This window comes from Lucilia sericata, unplaced genomic scaffold, assembly GCF_015586225.1.
Source record: "Lucilia sericata isolate MDLA Ls3-8-SP2 unplaced genomic scaffold, ASM1558622v1 Contig000399F_arrow, whole genome shotgun sequence".
Taxonomy (NCBI): Eukaryota; Metazoa; Arthropoda; class Insecta; order Diptera; family Calliphoridae; genus Lucilia; species Lucilia sericata.
The window spans coordinates 127501-147250 of record NW_023994417.1 but is presented as its reverse complement, the minus strand read 5'-3'; the positions used below and the strand labels follow the sequence as shown (position 1 = coordinate 147250).

The 19750-nt window shown below is 31.0% G+C and overlaps 1 protein-coding gene across 2 annotated transcripts in view; it reads right to left on the bottom strand.

Moving 5' to 3' along the window:
• LOC119604495 (protein-tyrosine sulfotransferase) overlaps window positions 1–19750 on the bottom strand; it is a 69018-nt gene that overhangs the window by 15921 nt on the left and 33347 nt on the right. For both annotated transcript variants that reach the window (XM_037957146.1, XM_037957144.1), the window contains exons 3-6: window positions 15597–15837; window positions 15338–15517; window positions 11151–11287; window positions 5917–6115 (exon numbers count right to left, since the gene is read on the bottom strand). In XM_037957146.1, the coding sequence (XP_037813074.1) occupies window positions 5917–6115; window positions 11151–11287; window positions 15338–15517; window positions 15597–15837 (757 nt within the window). The remainder of the gene's footprint in view (window positions 1–5916; window positions 6116–11150; window positions 11288–15337; window positions 15518–15596; window positions 15838–19750) is intronic.

Genomic DNA, 19750 nt, shown 5'->3' with positions numbered 1-19750 from the left:
AGTAACAAACTAATTTTTTATCTCTTTTGTAACCATTTGGTTTAACATTTTAAGTCTGTAATGATAGGAATCGAACTCACGATCTACATATTCTAGGAAATCTTATTTGAATGTTATAATATTTTACTTAAATTTTCTTTGGATATTTTTTGTAATGGAAAATTTAAAGTTACAAATCAGTATTACAGTTGCATGAAAAATAAATGAAACTCTTAACAGGAAAACAATTATTAACATTTTATTAGAATATCTAGAGTGAAATCTCTAACAAGTAACTAATAAAAGTTTAGGAAATTTCCTTAAATTTATAGATACAAATTAAGAAATTGCAATAAAACTAGTAAGGAGAATCGTAAAAATGTTGCTTTATATTACAACATAAAATTGTTTATGGCGCAACATAATAAAGCAATAAAAACCTTAATATGACAATTTATGTTTCAACCACATGACACCATTCTATTCCCTACTACTATTATTGTAGCAAATTGTTTTTACGACACATTTGGTTTTTCAAAATATATAAAAGTTAAATAATTACTCTATATGAGCATACCAAAGAGATTTCCATTTTCAGACATTAAAAATCAATTGAACCCTTTTAACCTGTCAGTGTTTTTGCCAGCAGAAAAAAGTGAACAAAAAAACACAAAACCAACTAATTGGCTTAATGATGGCAATTTTATTATTTTTTTTATTTTTCATATAGGCTTCAGCCGTTCACTGGTTCCCTGGCTGTGATTTAATATATTTGTATTAAGATAATTAAATTTCGTTTAATTTTTTCTCTTTGGAATTAATTTAAATTTATGATAATTGTTAAAATTGCAAACAATGACATTGGAAAAAGTTTTTAATTTACCATCATCCACAGCGTGTATATGAATACTAACTAACAACTTTTTTTATTTACTCATACATTCGTATTCGGTGATAATTTCATATAATAACAATAATAATACAAACAATTTCGAGTTTGGAAAAAAACACTCTCAAATAAATATTAATTTATATTTATTTTCGAAATAAATTCGTATAAAAGATACAAATAATATGGTGGCGAATATGTTTATGTGCTGGTTTAAATGCCTTTAGAGAGGGATTTTTTTTATTAAATCGTTTTTTATGGGAATACGAACGAACACATTAATTCTGTTGTTAACTGTAGCCTTTACTTTTTTTAATAAATATTTAGTTCAAATGCGAAATGTATTATGTCCATATAACTCAAGGTTGATTTTTATGTTTTTAACAAAAAGTATATACAGTTACATCATTTAGTATTTATTTTTTTCCAGAAATTATGTTTAGTTTTTTTTAACATTAAAATTTCAACAAGCTTAAAAGACTGGAGTTAACCAATTTGTCTACTAAGTTAACCAATTGTAAGTATACTTATTGTACATCCTTAAATACACACATAAATTTATGTTTATGTAAGCATCTGTGTGTGTGTGTTTATGTTTAAACGGCAAAATCGTACTAGGAAGTGCACAGTGGGTCAACTTAAAAAAAATTATTTCAGCTAATAATACTTTTTAGGACCAAAAACTTTCCATAACTCAAACGAAACGGATAAGCATTTTTTGGTACATTTTAATAGTGTTTTTCCAATTGGCCGAAACATGGTTAAGTACTTTCTTCAGTACTTTTTGACATAAAAAAAAATACCGAGGTAGTCCCACGACTTTTAATAAGTAGTCCAGTAGTCTAGTCTATAGTATAGTCTATCTAGTCTATAGTCTATCTAGTCTATAGTCTATCTAGTCTATAGTCTATCTAGTCTATATTCTAGTCTATAGTCTATTTTATAGTCTAGTCAATATCTAGTCTATAGTCTAGCATATAGTCTAGTCTACAGTTTAGTCTATAGTCTAGTCTATAGACTAGTCTATAGTCTAGTCTACTCTATAATCTATAGTCGAGTCTATAGTCGAGTCTATAGTCGAGTCTATAGTCGAGTCTATAGTCTAGTCTAGTCTAGTCTAGTCTAGTCTATAGTCTAGTCTATAGTCTAGTCTATAGTCTAGTCTATAGTCTAGTCTATAGTCTAGTCTATAGTCTAGTCTATAGTCTAGTCTAGTCTAGTCTATAGTCTAGTCTAGTCTAGTCTATAGTCTAGTCTATTCGTCTATAGTCTAGTCTATAGTCTAGTCTATAGCTAGTCTATAGTCTAGTCTATAGTCTAGTCTATAGTCTAGTCTATAGTCTAGTCTATAGTCTAGTCTATAGTCTAGTCTATAGTCTAGTCTATAGTCTAGTCTATAGTCTAGTCTATAGTCTAGTCTATAGTCTAGTCTATAGTCTAGTCTATAGTCTAGTCTATAGTCTAGTCTATAGTCTAGTCTATAGTCTAGTCTATAGTCTAGTCTATAGTCTAGTCTATAGTCTAGTCTATAGTCTAGTCTATAGTCTAGTCTATAGTCTAGTCTATAGTCTAGTCTATAGTCTAGTCTATAGTCTAGTCTATAGTCTAGTCTATAGTCTAGTCTATAGTCTAGTCTATAGTCTAGTCTATAGTCTAGTCTATAGTCTAGTCTATAGTCTAGTCTATAGTCTAGTCTATAGTCTAGTCTATAGTCTAGTCTATAGTCTAGTCTATAGTCTAGTCTATAGTCTAGTCTATAGTCTAGTCTATAGTCTAGTCTATAGTCTAGTCTATAGTCTAGTCTATAGTCTAGTCTATCTAGTCTATAGTCTAGTCTATAGTCTAGTCTAGTCTAGTCTATAGTCTAGTCTATAGTCTAGTCTATAGTCTAGTCTATAGTCTAGTCTATAGTCTAGTCTATAGTCTAGTCTATAGTCTAGTCTATAGTCTAGTCTATAGTCTAGTCTATAGTCTAGTCTATAGTCTAGTCTATAGTCTAGTCTATAGTCTAGTCTATTGTCTAGTCTATAGTCTAGTCTATAGTCTAGTCTATAGTCTAGTCTATAGTCTAGTCTATAGTCTAGTCTATAGTCTAGTCTATAGTCTAGTCTATTCTAGTCTATAGTCTAGTCTATAGTCTAGTCTATAGTCTAGTCTATAGTCTAGTCTATAGTCTAGTCTATAGTCTAGTCTATAGTCTAGTCTATAGTCTAGTCTATAGTCTAGTCTATAGTCTAGTCTATAGTCTAGTCTATAGTCTAGTCTTTAGTCTAGTCTCTAGTCTAGTCTATAGTCTAGTCTATAGTCTAGTCTATAGTCTAGTCTATAGTTTAGTCTAGTCTATAGTCTAGTCTATAGTCTAGTCTATAGTCTAGTCTATAGTCTAGTCTATGGTCTGGACTATAGTCTAGTCTATAGTCTAGTCTATAGCCTAGTCTATATTCTAGTCTATAGTCTAGTCTATAGTCTAGTCTATGGTCTAGTCTATAGTCTTGTCTATAGTCTTCTCTATAGCCTAGTCTCAGTACAATACAGAGGTATCCATGCAAGAAAAACTATTAGAATTTTCTACCTGAAAGCCCACAGTGCCATACGTATATACAATAAGTATGCCAACCTACCAATACATATTAATATATATAGAAAAAAATTTCATAACATTATTGTTGGTGCTTATGCGGCTGATACACATGGATGTATGCATCTGTGTGGATTGCGTATATTATAGTGGTATTGTGGATTTATGTATTTTTTTATGTCTGTATTATCAGCCTTATTAGCAGCAACTTATTAACGTATACATATATTTTTTGTTCAGCTTTCATTATTATGGCTGGTTTTTTTCTTTTTTCTCATAATTATGACAAATTATATTTTGTACCAATATTAATAATTCCATATAGATTTTTAATTAAAAATCATAAGCAGACTTCGTTTATGTTTCCATATGTTCTTTTTTGTGTGTTTTCACTTATTTTTACAAAAATAAATTTTTAATAAAACAAATCTATTTTAATTAAAACGAATATGGATTGAAATTAGAAATGTGGTTGTTTGTGGATAAAAGTAAAAAAAACAATGATTATTATATAGAACTGTGGTATTCTTACTTCGGTAGCAGGTGTTTTCCAATGTACGCGTTAATGGCGTTATTTTTTCGTATGTGGTAAAAATGTGTGCGGTAGGCTTACTAATTGGTAAACAATTGTGATTTTTTTGTGGATTTATATAAATTTTGCTGGTATGATATGGCTTTTTTAAAGATTTATTTTAATATTTAAATACCACAGTTATTAATTGGTATTATTTTGTTTACATTAGCCAGGGAACATTTAGTACTATTGTATTTTTTGAAAAAAATCTTGCAGCACCTCTATGTTATAGTACCTTTTTCCACAAACTGTTATAAGTGATCAAAAGATTACTTAATCAATTTGTCCATAATTTAGTCAATAGACTAGTTCATAACCTAGTACGTAGACTATTAGGAATGTCAGTTCTTATTAAACTACTAAATACACTAGTCAATAGTCTAGTCCCTAGTTTAGTCCATAAGCCAATGCACTCTCCATTGTCAATTAAAAAGCTAGTCCATAGATAAGTCATATAGACTGGTCCAAAGACTAGGTAATAGACTCATCCACTGACTTGCCTACGCCATTAATTAGTCGACAAACTAGTTAATAAATGAAAACAAACGCAAAAAGTAATTTAGTACTTTTAATCCACTAAAGGTACCCTTTATCACATTTAGTTCACCATAAAAGTAATTTCATTAATTTTATTAACGAAATGCCTGCTTTTGGTTTCCATGAAAAATGTACCGCTATTTCCTTAATGCTTTAAGCAACAGATTTTGGTCCTTTGAAACATTAAAAAAAGCAAAGTATTTAATTAAAAACTAAAGCTTTTAGGAAATGGTAAACATATTTTAACAATGATTAAAATCTACAAAATATTAAGATAAATTTAAAACATTTTTTTACGACAACTAACTTAGTTATACAATAATATTCAACACAATTTTTTTTTATTTTAGTAGAACAAAGCACTTTGTTCCTTTTTCATCTTCATCATCGTTTTTCTGTGTTTCAAAACTCATTAGTGTTAAAAAGCAAGTTGATAGTAGTCAGTAGCGTAAATGAATATAATTGAGTATCATTTTCATTGAGAGAAACAAACGAAAAAAAAACATACACAAAGATAATAGCAACAAGAATTAAGGCAGATATACGTCAATGGCAAGAGGTACGGGGGGAGGGGATGGTGAAGTCTGTAGTACAACATATTTCCTAATATCCAATGTTTTTAAGTTAAATACACTTAGAAAAACATTTGGTTCGGTAGGAAATTCATATTCATTTAAAATAATGCTTTATGATTCTAACAAATAAGTATATTTTTGTGGCAATCATTTTTATGATTGTGGAAGCTATTACTTTAATATGGTTGTCATAACGTGAACGCAAAATAAATACGATTGCGGCAGTCATATAAATAATAAATTAACCATAATATGGTGGTGGCAACTAAACACTTTCCTGTAATAATGTTAGAATGATTACTGTAAACATTTAGAAACATATTTTTCTCTGTTTGCCTAAACAGGAAAGTCTGTGTTTATCTGTCTATCTAAGAAAATTAGTAGTGAACAAATTCTTCTCTTCTCATATTCTTCTGGTTTGTTTTGTTGCAAATACTCTAATACTAATACAAAGAAACATTGTAAGTAAGAAAATCAAAAGCTAAAATTAAATGAAACATAATGGAAATATAATGCCAACTACAAACTCTAAACGTTAACTACAACGTAACATAAATAACACAAATGACACACACACACATACATACACATAAATATATAATAATGTTAAAAGGCAACATACACATACAACAATCAAATTAACAGCAGGATAAATTGGGGAATTTTAAGCAAAATTGTAATACAAACGAACAAAGAAAATCAAATCAAATAAAACAGAACAGAACAGCACAAAATGTAACAAATACGAGGACACGTACAAAAATATGTTATAAGCTGCACATACCTTAGATGTATTATCTTCTACCCAGGCATCTGGCTTACCATAATCCGGTGGATTTGCAAAGGGATCATAGCCCAGTACAGATAACATTGGTGCTATATCGGCCATATCTCTTACTACATCTTCGGGTATATTTCCCACCCATTTGGAGAGAGCCTCTAAATTTACTGGTTTAATTACCTGGTCCGATGAACGTTCAACTCTGTAAAGGAAATGGAAAAACAAAATAAATTAATGAATGTAGAGAGAAAAATTTCATACCAGACAAACTCAATTGCTTTGTCAGGGGTTTTTATATTTGTATTTATTTCTTGTTGTTGTTGTTTTTTTTTTGGAATTTACAAAGAAGACACTATAAATGATTATATGGGGCATACAAATCTTTTAACTTTAACTCTCCTAGTAATGTTTAAGCAATATAAAGGAGCACAGTATTTACACATTTACACATGAATAATAAACTTTATTCAGTTGTTTTAAAGGCAGAGCTGTAAAGGAAATTCTTCTTTACACAACGTTTTAATATTGTTATCTATAAGTATTTCTGTCCATTATTCTTAATGGATTGAGAAAGTCAATCATTGTTTTTAAAAAAGATGCATCAATGTTGAGGTAACAGAAACTGATTAAAAATGCATAGTTGCCCAACTGATGTACAAAGAGTCAACGTATCTAAAAAAGCACACTCATTTCCACTAACGCCCAACCACGTGGGCACCAACTTCCTCACGAATTTACTTTGTGTCCCTTTTGTTAGCAAAATCGGTGACAGTTGTCCTTTTTTTGTTCCGTGTAATCTATAGAATAGACAATTAAAACACTTAAGTGAAAAGGTTCATTGTCAAGTATTGACTCCTTTTGATTAGCTTTCTGCATGTCTCTTTGTAATCTAGGGAATGATGACTGACTATGCTAGAAGAAACCCTAAGTGAGTTCGAACTGCTGGGTCACCAAATCTCATTTTTGACGACCAACAAGAATATGAAATCACAACCTTAATATTCTGCCTGCCGAGAGTGAAGAGAGCGGAAACTGTTGTCACTTTACTGTTGCCAAGTAATCTAGAGAGTAGACACTTAAAAAAAAAAACTTCAGTAAAAAGGTTCATTGTCATGTTTTGACTTTTTTGGACTAGTTTTCTGAATGGATTGACTAAAATAGGAATAACCCTAAGTAGTAGGTTAAATAGCTTGTACGGGATTATGACGGCCTACAAAAACCAAAACCTACTCTCTTTTATAAGAAATCACAACTTTAAAACTCTGACTTCCTTTCCTTGACCATTCAACTGGACAGACTTTTTACATTTAACATTTTACGTTTTCTTTTAATCTTTTGTTGTTGTTTTTTGTTCTTTAATGTTTTACTGTTGCTGTTGCTACGGCTCCAACTCCTGCTGTTGTTTAACGTTTGTTTTTCTTTGTACATTATACACTCTCTTGCACTCACACACACACACCAACACATATAATTGAAAGTTATGGCGGAAATTAGTTTTTGTTAGCACCACTAAAGCTTCAATAATTAGTTTTACTTTTAGCTTTGTGTAATTTTTTAAGACCATTCTGGAAGCAGTATAAGTAGAGACCATCAACCAACATCATCATAAGAATAAGTAGCAACGATAGCAGTTTAAACCAACCGGGATAATCCAGAGCAAAAGGAATAACAACAACAAAATAAATAAAAAAATAAAGCACAAAACAAACAACACATAATAAAAGGGAAATTGTAAAATTAATAAAATTTGTTTTAATTTTCTTTCATATTTCAATTGTTATTAGTTTAATGATAGTATAAAGAATTATTAACCTTAATTTTAAGCTTTTTATAGGGAAGACTAAGTATTTAAAACTTTATTGGATTCCTTGATGAAAATACATTTAACTTTGTCACCCTATTATCTATTGAATGTAGAAAAGTATATTTGTTATTATTGTTTAAACCAATTATAAAAGTTTAATGCTTTTAATGAAATGGTTCACTGGTGTGCGTAATTGTCTTAGGGTCTTAAAGATTAAAGTTTGCAGAAGCATCTAGTAGATATACATACATACATACATACATACATACATACATACGTACATATATAAATCAATTTTGCACAATTATCACAAAGTTTTTAATGCATTTTTTCTTTTTAAATGAATTATTAATGAGAAACTAATTTTTAAGTTTATCAAAAATGCTAATGTATTTTTCTTGTAAGAAAACAAATTAAGTGAATTTAAGTAAAATTTTAATAATTTAAATTCTCCGAGAATATTGATGTTTGTGATTTAGTTTTAGTTAAACTTTTTTTAAAGAAGAATATATACACTTTTATCAAATAGATATCAGATGTGCATAACTGATATGTGCATAAATTCATACATACATATGTATGTTGAAATCAGTTTTTAGAAGGTCGCAGATATCTTCGACATTAATAATTCAGACATGCCTTCGCTTCATAATTAAGGAGGAAATGACTAAATTTCCGAAACCCATGAAAAGGTTACGTTTTTATACCCTCCACCAGCATCAGTGGCGATAGAGGGAATATATTTGTCAGAAGCATTTATCTGAGGCCCAACAAAGTATATATACTCGAGGTACTTATAAAATTCTGAGCCGATTTAGTTATGTCCGTCTGTCTGTGTAAAACATGTTCACGTAAAAATGAAGCTAAATAAATTAATGAAATTCGGCCAAAAGACTCACTATTGTCCTAGGCAATTTGATATCGCAAATGAGCAAAATCGGTTTTCAAAATCGGGAAATGTTGTGAATCAAAATTTAGCAAGTAAGACTGCTATATTCGGCTATGACGAATCTAATATAGCCACCATCAAACCGTATGCCGTAAAAGGAATGCTCTCCTATAAACATTAGGGTGATATTACTCATCAAATTTACTGAAGAGGACCTTATATGAGAGGTAGGGTGAATTATTGGCCGTTTTTATAAAATTTTTCATAATTTCTTTAGACCGATTTTGATTCATATAAAACATGTTTGCATCGAATATCAGTTCCCGACACTTTCTGCATTAAGTTCGGTAGGAAGAGACTTACTTATGTCAAATTTATTTTTAAGCCAGTAATGAGCGTTAACGTCGTTTTTTAAAGGGGACCTTATATGGGGGTAGGGTCATTTTTGGATCGATCCACATAAAATTTGGTAGAGAGGTTTTGGCTTGTCAGGAACTTATGTCAGATTTTATTGCTATACTTGTACTTTTAAGTCATTAATGAGAGTTAAAGTCATTTTTGAAGGGGACCTTATATGTCAGGGTCATTTTTGAAACGATCCACATAAAATTTGGTAGAGAGGTTTTGGCTTGTCAGGAACTTATGTCAAATTTCATTGCTATACTTGTATTTTTAAGCCATTAATTAGTGTTATAGTGATTCTCCGAAGGGAATCTTATATGGGGGGTAGGGTCAATTATGGACCGATCCGAGAGGTTTTGGCTTGTCAGGAACTTATGTCAAATTTCATTGCTATACTTGTATTTTTAAGCCATTAATGAGTGTTATAGTGATTCTCCGAAGGGAATCTTATATGGGGGGTAGGGTCAATTATGGACCGATCCTCATAAAATGTTAAAGCTGTTTTTCGGGGGCACACTTGTATGGAGGCTACTTGAAAACGTGGACCGATATTGCCCATTTTCAATACCAAACAACCCGTATTTATAGAGAATATTTGTGGAAAATTTCAACCCTCTAGCTCATTCCGTTCGGACTGTATTGTGCTTTCAACAGACATACAGACAGACATGGCTAGATCGTCTTGGAATTTAGTAAGGACTCAGAATATATGTATATATTTTTATGGGTCTATGACCAATATTTCGAGGTGTTACAAACGAGGTGGGTATTAAAAGAACTCCGGAAATTTTTACTGAAACTATGCAATATATTTGCATGAATATAAACACATATTTATTTCTCTACGAAAACTTAATATCTGTAGAAAAGTGGCGATATCGGTCCTGTATACTATACATACCTCCCATACAAATGTACATATATATTCCCCGAAAATGAATTTATTCTTAATAACTTCTTTCAGAATATCGGTTTCTTTATAAAATTTTACCAATTTGAGTTTAATATAATTGGAATCACTATGAAGAAAAAATTTTCTCGATCGCTCTATAATTGGTCATAGCTGTAATACAAGCTACCCTCCCGAAAATCATTTAAACGCTTATTACTCATAACCAACTAACGATAAAATTACGAGATTTGACATAATTATAGCTTTCTGTAAATATTTTCACTATTGGTCTATATTTGGTCATAGCCCCCATACTGGCTCCTGTCCCGAAAATCATACATTACTCTTTACTAAATAATGATATCCATACAAAATTTGACACAAAGATTGCTTTTATATACTGAAATGTTAGTACAAAAATGTTTCATGATCGGTACATAATTGGTCATAGCTTCCAAAGAAGCTATCCTCCCGAAAATCACTCAAGCGCATATTACTCATTACCATTATTTTTTCGGATCGGCCCGTCCATTCCAAAAATCACTTAATCGTAAATAACTCATGAATTAATATTGGATAAAACTATAGCTTCTATATAACGACCATTTGTCTTTTGGTTAAGGAAAATAAAATAATTTATCAATTTCTGTTACAACATATCTTTAATTTAGTTTTTCACAAAGCCCAAAGTTGATTTCCGTTTAAATTTTTTTGTATACTTTCTTATAGCTATACTAGAATTGTATAGAGTGTTTGATGTAACTAGATGAATAAATCTTAAATGATGCTTAACTTTACCATATGGTACTTAAAATTGTAGAGTATTCTTAACAATTTCTTTTTAACTTAAATCTGTAGCTACTGGTTTGTTTGTAGGTAAATGTCTAGATATCATATTACTTAGCTATCATTTTCAACTAATATATTCATTTATCATTTAACTTTTTGAAATCTAATGGGTGTTTTAAGCTATAGGATGCCTAAAACTGTCAACACAAATCAACATCTGCTAAATTAACAAGATGTTGAAAAACACAGTTATTCCCTTAACAAAGGCATACAAACACTCATTCATACGCATAAAAACACACACGCATACACTGATACAATATATCCGTATCCTCCTTTTTCAACAAAGTGAGTGACAACATTAATAATGAACTGTAAATTAACAGCAACAATGACAACAACAAGAATGTTGTAGCCATTTAAATGATGACTACAAAGTAGAAAAATTAATGGAAACTTACTTGGAGAGAGGAACACCACCAGGTTTATTGATAAATTCTTCATGATGTAAGACAGAATCATTCCAGGGAACATCAAGGAAATCCAATATTTTACGCATCCATTCTTCCGGATGTAATACCAATTGTTCATAATAGACCTTAAAAAAAGGAAAGGAAAATAATATAAATAAATGATTAAATAAACGTATGTGTAAAAAAATTAAAATTATTTATGATAATAAATGATATGTGCATATATAAGTATGTATGTATATTTGTCGCAGCTATAATAAATGGAATCAAATTAATAAATTATAAAAAGGAAAAGACATGAAATATTAAAAAAAAAGAATACTGTAAATGAACATTTAAAAAGCATATAATGCGATTTATTCATGTTAATTTCCTGCGTGCCATGAAGGAAAAAAGTGTAAAAAAATATAATTTATTTAATAAAAAAACGCTTTTAAAAATTTAATATTTTTTAACGGAATTCAATTAAACGGAAAAACAATTTTAACATCCGGTACACAAACAGGTAGCAAAAAAAAAAACTTATTTATATCCGTATAAATATTATAAATTATTATAACAGTAAAAGGCAAAATTTGATGTAAGGGGTTAAAATCTGTCTATGATTTTCAACTTTACAAAGTCTTATTTTATTCAGATTTAAAATTTACTTATTAATGTGTTACTAAATCTCTAGAAGTTTTCAAAAGTTTTCCAAAACATTTGATTATTTAATGAAACGTATTGCAATTAAAAATTTCCAAAAAAAAACTTTTTTCACTATCTCCATAGAAACTATATTAAAAAATATATATTCCACTTTCAGCTAATAAAAAAATATCTTCATTTTCCAAAAAAAACTATTATGACTATCACTGTATACTCTTTTAATCAGTTCTTTTGGGATGAATAATATTATTTGCAAGTTTTTTTTGGTTTTTAATTTTAATTTATCATTTTCTGTTTCTCTATGCAGCAGTTGTTGCAACTCCCACTTCCGCCTCTCAGCCGGATGACAACACAAAATTGCTGTCTCATAATTAATGTCACTTTGTTGGAAACTTTTTATATAAAACAAGTTAATCGTTTTAAAGTATGCTGCATTTAATTTCCAATCAAACTATTACACAGTTATCGATTCACCATACAAAGGCACTGAAAGTGAATGGAAAGAGAAGATTGAAAAAAAAAAGACTGAACACACGACAAAATATACAGAGAAAAGGGGAACCAGACAAAAGGATAATCATAGGAGAGCAAGAGTTTGATAATGGCAGGAAAATCAACGATTCAAAAATATGTTGAAATTACAGCAACAGCATAAAATAATTTGTGTTTTATTTTATCTCTGTATTTTTCACATAAAGGATATAGCAAGCAAAACGCAGACACACACAAACTGACAGACGGACGGACCTAAAGATACTATATAGACAGTATGAAAAGATATAATGCCTGACTGACAGCCAAACGATAGACATGATAATAAAGGCAAAATATTTATTTGTGGAGGGGGCTTTTAGGCGGTAAAGAATAACTGAAATATTATGTGCAAGTATGCAGCTGACATTTTCAAGAGTGTATTTAATTTCATTTAATTCTTTTACGCTATTAACCTTAAAAAATTGCGGTTGTAAACGCGATATGTATCACATACATTTATGGTTGAATAGAGGATGTCATTTGCATATATAGAATATTTCAAATTTATTTTAAATAACAAAAATCACTAAGATGACTATTAATGATTCCCAAGTGTAGGCTTTTGTGTACTTATGTAGTAGTATTGTATATCAACTTCAGTTGCAACAACGTTTGGGATTTAATTGGGTATATTTAAGTAGTCAATTGCCAAAGAGGATTATTAAAAGATTATTATTCAGTTGTTTAAAATATACTAAGAGCTTTTGTAAAATGAAGTATGAATATGGAAAATTAAAAAAAAAAAAAATAAAAAAAAAAAAAACTGAACTAGAACTGAACTAGAATTGAACAAGAACTGAACTAGAACTGAAATAGAACAGAACTAGAACAGAACTAGAACTGAACTAGAACTGAACTAGAACTGAACTAGAACTGAACTAGAACTGAACTAGAACTGAACTAGAACTGAACTAGAACTGAACTAGAACTGAACTAGAACTGAACTAGAACTGAACTAGAACTGAACTAGAACTGAACTAGAACTGAACTAGAACTGAACAAGAACTGAACTAGAACTGAACTAGAACTGAACTAGAACTGAACTAGAACTGAACTAGAACTGAACTAGAACTGAACTAGAACTGAACTAGAACTGAACTAGAACTGAACTAGAACTGAACTAGAACTGAACTAGAACTGAACTAGAACTGAACTAGAACTGAAAACTGAACTAGAACTGAACTAGAACTGAACTAGAACTGAACTAGAACTGAACTAGAACTGAACTAGAACTGAACTAGAACTGAACTAGAACTGAACTAGAACTGAACTAGAACTGAACTAGAACTGAACTAGAACTGAACTAGAACTGAACTAGAACTGAACTAGAACTGAACTAGAACTGAACTAGAACTGAACTAGAACTGAACTAGAACTGAACTAGAACTGAACTAGAACTGAACTAGAACTAAACTGAACTAGAACTGAACTAGAACTGAACTAGAACTGAACTAGAACTGAACTAGAACTGAACTAGAACTGAACTAGAACTGAACTAGAACTGAACTAGAACTGAACTAGAACTGAACTAGAACTGAACTAGAACTGAACTAGAACTGAACTAGAACTGAACTAGAACTGAACTAGAACTGAACTAGAACTGAACTAGAACTGAACTAGAACTGAACTAGAACTGAACTAGAACTGAACTAGAACTGAACTAGAACTGAACTAGAACTGAACTAGAACTGAACTAGAACTGAACTAGAACTGAACTAGAACTGAACTAGAACTGAACTAGAACTGAACTAGAACTGAACTAGAACTGAACTAGAACTGAACTAGAACTGAACTAGAACTGAACTAGAACTGAACTAGAACTGAACTAGAACTGAACTAGAACTGAACTAGAACTGAACTAGAACTGAACTAGAACTGAACTAGAACTGAACTAGAACTGAACTAGAACTGAACTAGAACTGAACTAGAACTGAACTAGAACTGAACTAGAACTGAACTAGAACTGAACTAGAACTGAACTAGAACTGAACTAGAACTGAACTAGAACTGAACTAGAACTGAACTAGAACTGAACTAGAACTGAACTAGAACTGAACTAGAACTGAACTAGAACTGAACTAGAACTGAACTAGAACTGAACTAGAACTGAACTAGAACTGAACTAGAACTGAACTAGAACTGAACTAGAACTGAACTAGAACTGAACTAGAACTGAACTAGAACTGAACTAGAACTGAACTAGAACTGAACTAGAACTGAACTAGAACTGAACTAGAACTGAACTAGAACTGAACTAGAACTGAACTAGAACTGAACTAGAACTGAACTAGAACTGAACTAGAACTGAACTAGAACTGAACTAGAACTGAACTAGAACTGAACTAGAACTGAACTAGAACTGAACTAGAACTGAACTAGAACTGAACTAGAACTGAACTAGAACTGAACTAGAACTGAACTAGAACTGAACTAGAACTGAACTAGAACTGAACTAGAACTGAACTAGAACTGAACTAGAACTGAACTAGAACCAGAACCAGAACTGAACTAGAACTGAACTAGAACTGAACTAGAACTGAACTAGAACTGAACTAGAACTGAACTAGAACTGAACTAGAACTGAACTAGAACTGAACTAGAACTGAACTAGAACTGAACTAGAACTGAACTAGAACTGAACTAGAACTGAACTAGAACTGAACTAGAACTGAACTAGAACTGTACTAGAACTGAACTAATTTCATCCAGTTATCTTAAAAACCTCAACTTGGGTCACAAGCATTACAGCCGATTGGACGAGCGGAAATGGCTTATTCGAATAAATCTATTGTTACCCTCTAAGGTGGGTGTGAATCAATTTGTTGGTGCTTTACAAACATCTGCTCAAATGCATAATACTCTCCCCCACTACTACATAGTAATGGTGTAAAGTATAAACACGCAATATCAAAAACTTTACTTAAATTACATATTTTAGAAATTTTCATAATTTCTCTTTAATTTGAACATTGTATAATTTTATCAACACTTACCATCATACAACGTTCTTTACCAATTTCTTTACATTGGTCGTGCATGACTTCGATGGCATGATTCCATTTTTGCATACACTGGCGATAGCTGGTCAAATCAAAGCCAGTAATGGTTACTTTGCGTGATATAATTGAATGTACCGTGGCACGACCATCACGGACCATAAATAAAAATTTAGCCTAGAAAAGAAAAATAAAGAACAAATTTAATTATTACTTAAAAATAAGGAGTAGTAATAATGACTATTGAAAAACTTACATTAGGAAACAGTTCTATCACATATGTGCCCATTTTTAAAGTTAAGGGATCTTTGTTGCACAGTCTAGGCGCTGGATCACCATGTTTAGCAATGATTTCTAAACAAAATTGAGCAATAGCACTGTTCATGACTTCTTTGGTAATGCCAGCCTCCACCAGACGCAGCGATTCCTTTTCCGACTTCAGCCAGTGGGAACGTAATTGTAATATTCTAGGTATCACACGTGTTTCCTGGCCACATCTAAAAAAAAAGTTGTGAGAAAATAAACAAATTTTAAGAAACTCTTGTTTATCATTAACAAGAACTTAACAAGATTAAAAAACTTTCAACAATTGAACAGGACGAATGATTTGGAATAAACAACTTCTTAGACAATTATAACACACCTACACCCAATTTAAATGCAGCTATTATTATTCCCAGCCATTCAAAGGTATGAGGGGTTTTATTCTTGTCTCACTCTCTCCTCCCCGTTCCCGGCCTGAGGAACTGAACTTTTAAAAAGTTTTCACTTTGAACAACTTTATGCTTGAACATTTGTTTGTATGTTTTTTATTTCGCAAATAAAAAAGTAAAAATAAGGTGGCATTCTAGGAATTTAGCTATAAAAATAAAAATTAAAAACTTTAGCGTTTAACTGCGAAAAAAACAGCAACTGGAAAACTAAAGTTTTTACTGCTAATTTTTAAAACTATACAAACTTGACGATTAACGCAATGTTGAGAGAAAGAGAGAAAAAGTATTAAATGAAATTCAAAAATTGGAACAGTAGTTATACAATCGACTACAAATAGTTAAAGCAAGAATATAGTTCAGGATAAAAAAACACAATTCTATTGAAAACTAAAATCAAGTGAAGCGTATAGTGAATTGCAAGAACATGCAGACAAACTTATTGTGTAGTATAACTCTAATACACAACCAACAACAAGATTTCGAATAGCAAAACTATGTATGTGTATATATTATTTCTATTATCACATCTCTAGTTTAGTGGCAAGGTTTCAAATGGTGCACTGTGGTTTAGTCGTGATGATGAACTAAATCATTGAAGCATTACAAAGTACGCTATTGCCCTCGAGATCCTTAGAAACGAGTAAAACGAGAGATATTGTGTTAAACATCGATGTTGTATGACATCAATTTAAATATCAATTAAAATACGGATGTTTGTTAAAATTGAAAAAGAAGTTATATATTCAGTTTAGTTTGAAGTTTTATTTAAAGTGTATTTTTTAGGTTTGTTTTAAATTTGTTAAAGAAGATCTAAGAACTTAAAACTGAAGTGCTGAACGGCTTAAAATTTATATCAAATAATATATGCTTGGGGCCTCATTTATGCCAGTTGCATCTTAATTATTAAACAAATTTGACAAACAACTAGCTGTACTAGAACTGAACTAGAACTGAAAGAGAACTGAACTATAACTGAACTAGAACTGAACTAAAACTGAACTAGAACTGAACTAAAACTGAACTAGAACTGATCTAGAACTGAACTAGAACTGAACTAGAACTGAACTAGAAATGAACTAGAACTGAAATAGAACTGAACTAGAACTGAACTAGAACTGAACTAGAACTGAACTAGAACTGAACTAGAACTGAACTAGAACTGAACTAGAACTGAACTAGAACTGAACTAGAACTGAACTAGAACTGAACTAGAACTGAACTAGAACTGAACTAGAACTGAACTAGAACTGAACTAGAACTGAACTAGAACTGAACTAGAACTGAACTAGAACTGAAAGAGAACTGAACTATAACTGAACTATAACTGAACTAGAACGGAACTATAACTGAACTAGAACTGAACTAAAACTGAACTAGAACTGAACTAGAACTGAACTAGAACTGAACTAGAACTGAACTAGAACTGAACTAGAACTGAAATAGAACTGAACTAGAACTGAACTAGAACTGAACTAGAACTGAACTAGAACTGAACTAGAACTGAACTAGAACTGAACTAGAACTGAACTAGAACTGAACTAGAACTGAACTAGAACTGAACTAGAACTGAACTAGAACTGAACTAGAACTGAACTAGAACTGAACTAGAACTGAACTAGAACTGAACTAGAACTGAACTAGAACTGAACTAGAACTGAACTAGAACTGAACTAGAACTGAACTAGAACTGAACTAGAACTGAACTAGAACTGAACTAGAACTGAACTAGAACTGAACTAGAACTGAACTAGAACTGAACTAGAACTGAACTAGAACTGAACTAGAACTGAACTAGAACTGAACTAGAACTGAACTAGAACTGAACTAGAACTGAACTAGAACTGAACTAGAACTGAACTAGAACTGAACTAGAACTGAACTAGAACTGAACTAGAACTGAACTAGAACTGAACTAGAACTGAACTAGAACTGAACTAGAACTGAACTAGAACTGAACTAGAACTGAACTAGAACTGAACTCAACTACTTTTTGCAAAAATATTCTTAACTAAATGAGAATTATATGAAAGGATGCGAATAAATGTATTTTTGTATAAAGTAAGAAATGAAATTCAATTAAGTAGGAAATAGGATTGAATTAAGTACGAAATGAGATTAATAAATGATTCGAGTATAATTAGAATTAGAAAATTGATTTTCAAGTTCTGTTAAAGAATTTGGAATAGAATCTGAAGAAATTGTTCAAAATCGTTTACCTTATGTGGAATTCTTTAGAACACTTAAAAAAGTTCCGACAGGATTTCTGTTGCTAAACTTCATTAAATGTAATTTTGTTCACTGGGTTAATATGTGCAACAAAAGGTGCTAAAAGGCAGTTGAATATTTCTGCCTTACAGTGCAAACTGTCTGCACTAATGCCTCCTGTACTGTAAGCAATAGTTTCTGTTCTAGTAGTAAAACTTTGTTTTTCTTCTTCTTCTTCTTGCAAGCAATGATTATTTTCAAAAAAATAAAAAAACATCAGAATCAAAAGTGAAAAAAAATGTAAAGGAGAAATATGCTGTCGTGGGAACAATAGAACCATAAACAAGCATTCACAGGAGAATTTGAAAAACAGACGTTACTACAACAACACCAACATCATGATAAAAATATACAACAACTATGTATATAAACAACAACAAACATTGAATATTTCAGACCGAAAATAAATAAAAAAAATAGAATAGAACTGCAAACATTTATAAAAATTCAAAAAGAAATGAATGGAAAAACTAAAGAATAGAGCATGATGTGAAAGGCGCGCGAAAGACAAGCAGAGTAAACACGGTTACGAAACAAGGCTCAGACTTTTAAAGAAGGCATTTCCGTTACTCTGCTACTAGTTTTGTTTTCTTTGCATTTCAAAAAAAAAATGAAATCTGTTGTACACCCACATACACACAAACATGCGGCAGCAACAACAACCTTTAAAAATGAGGAAAAAAGAAAAGTAACCAGCCTTTTTCTCTGTTAGTAAATAGAAGGAAGATTTAATACAACGACAGGAGCAGCAGCAGGAGCATTCATATTTACAGTGAAACACTATAAACGAATGAATGAATGCCTGCCTGGGACTGTTCAAAGAAACAAAAAGTTGGAAAAAATAATACAAAATGGATTTTTTTTTTCATTTTTTTAAGTACACACAAGATGAGGAAAACAAGATGGCAAATAAAAGGGAGTAAAGAAAAAAAATGAAAATAGAAAATAAATCCCTTTTTTCAATTCAAAAGCACAGCTGGGCATATAGTATAGTTTTGTTTACTGCTTGTTGTTGTGAGAATAATCATGCTATTTGTTGTTGTCCTAGTTGAACAGTGGGATTAATTGGTTATTATTTTTTTGGTTCTTTGCAGTTATTAGGAATTTTATTAATCTTTCAATGAACCGAGGATGGTTTAATAAAGAAAATGGATATCATGATAAAAGGTTGTTATTAGGTACTCCTATGGGAAATTGATTTAGAGACAAATTAAATTTTTTTCCAAATTATCTCTGGTGGGTTAATTTGTAGTATTCTATTCAACTAACCCAGAGTTCGTGGGTTCGATTCTCTCCGGAGACTCTGGTAAAGAAGGGAACAACATGCCTAGCTCTGGTAAAGAAGAGGGAAAAAGAAGTATATACGCCTGGTACCAAATTGACACCAAACTGTTTATAATTTTTCAATATCATCCGTTGTCAAAGTATATAC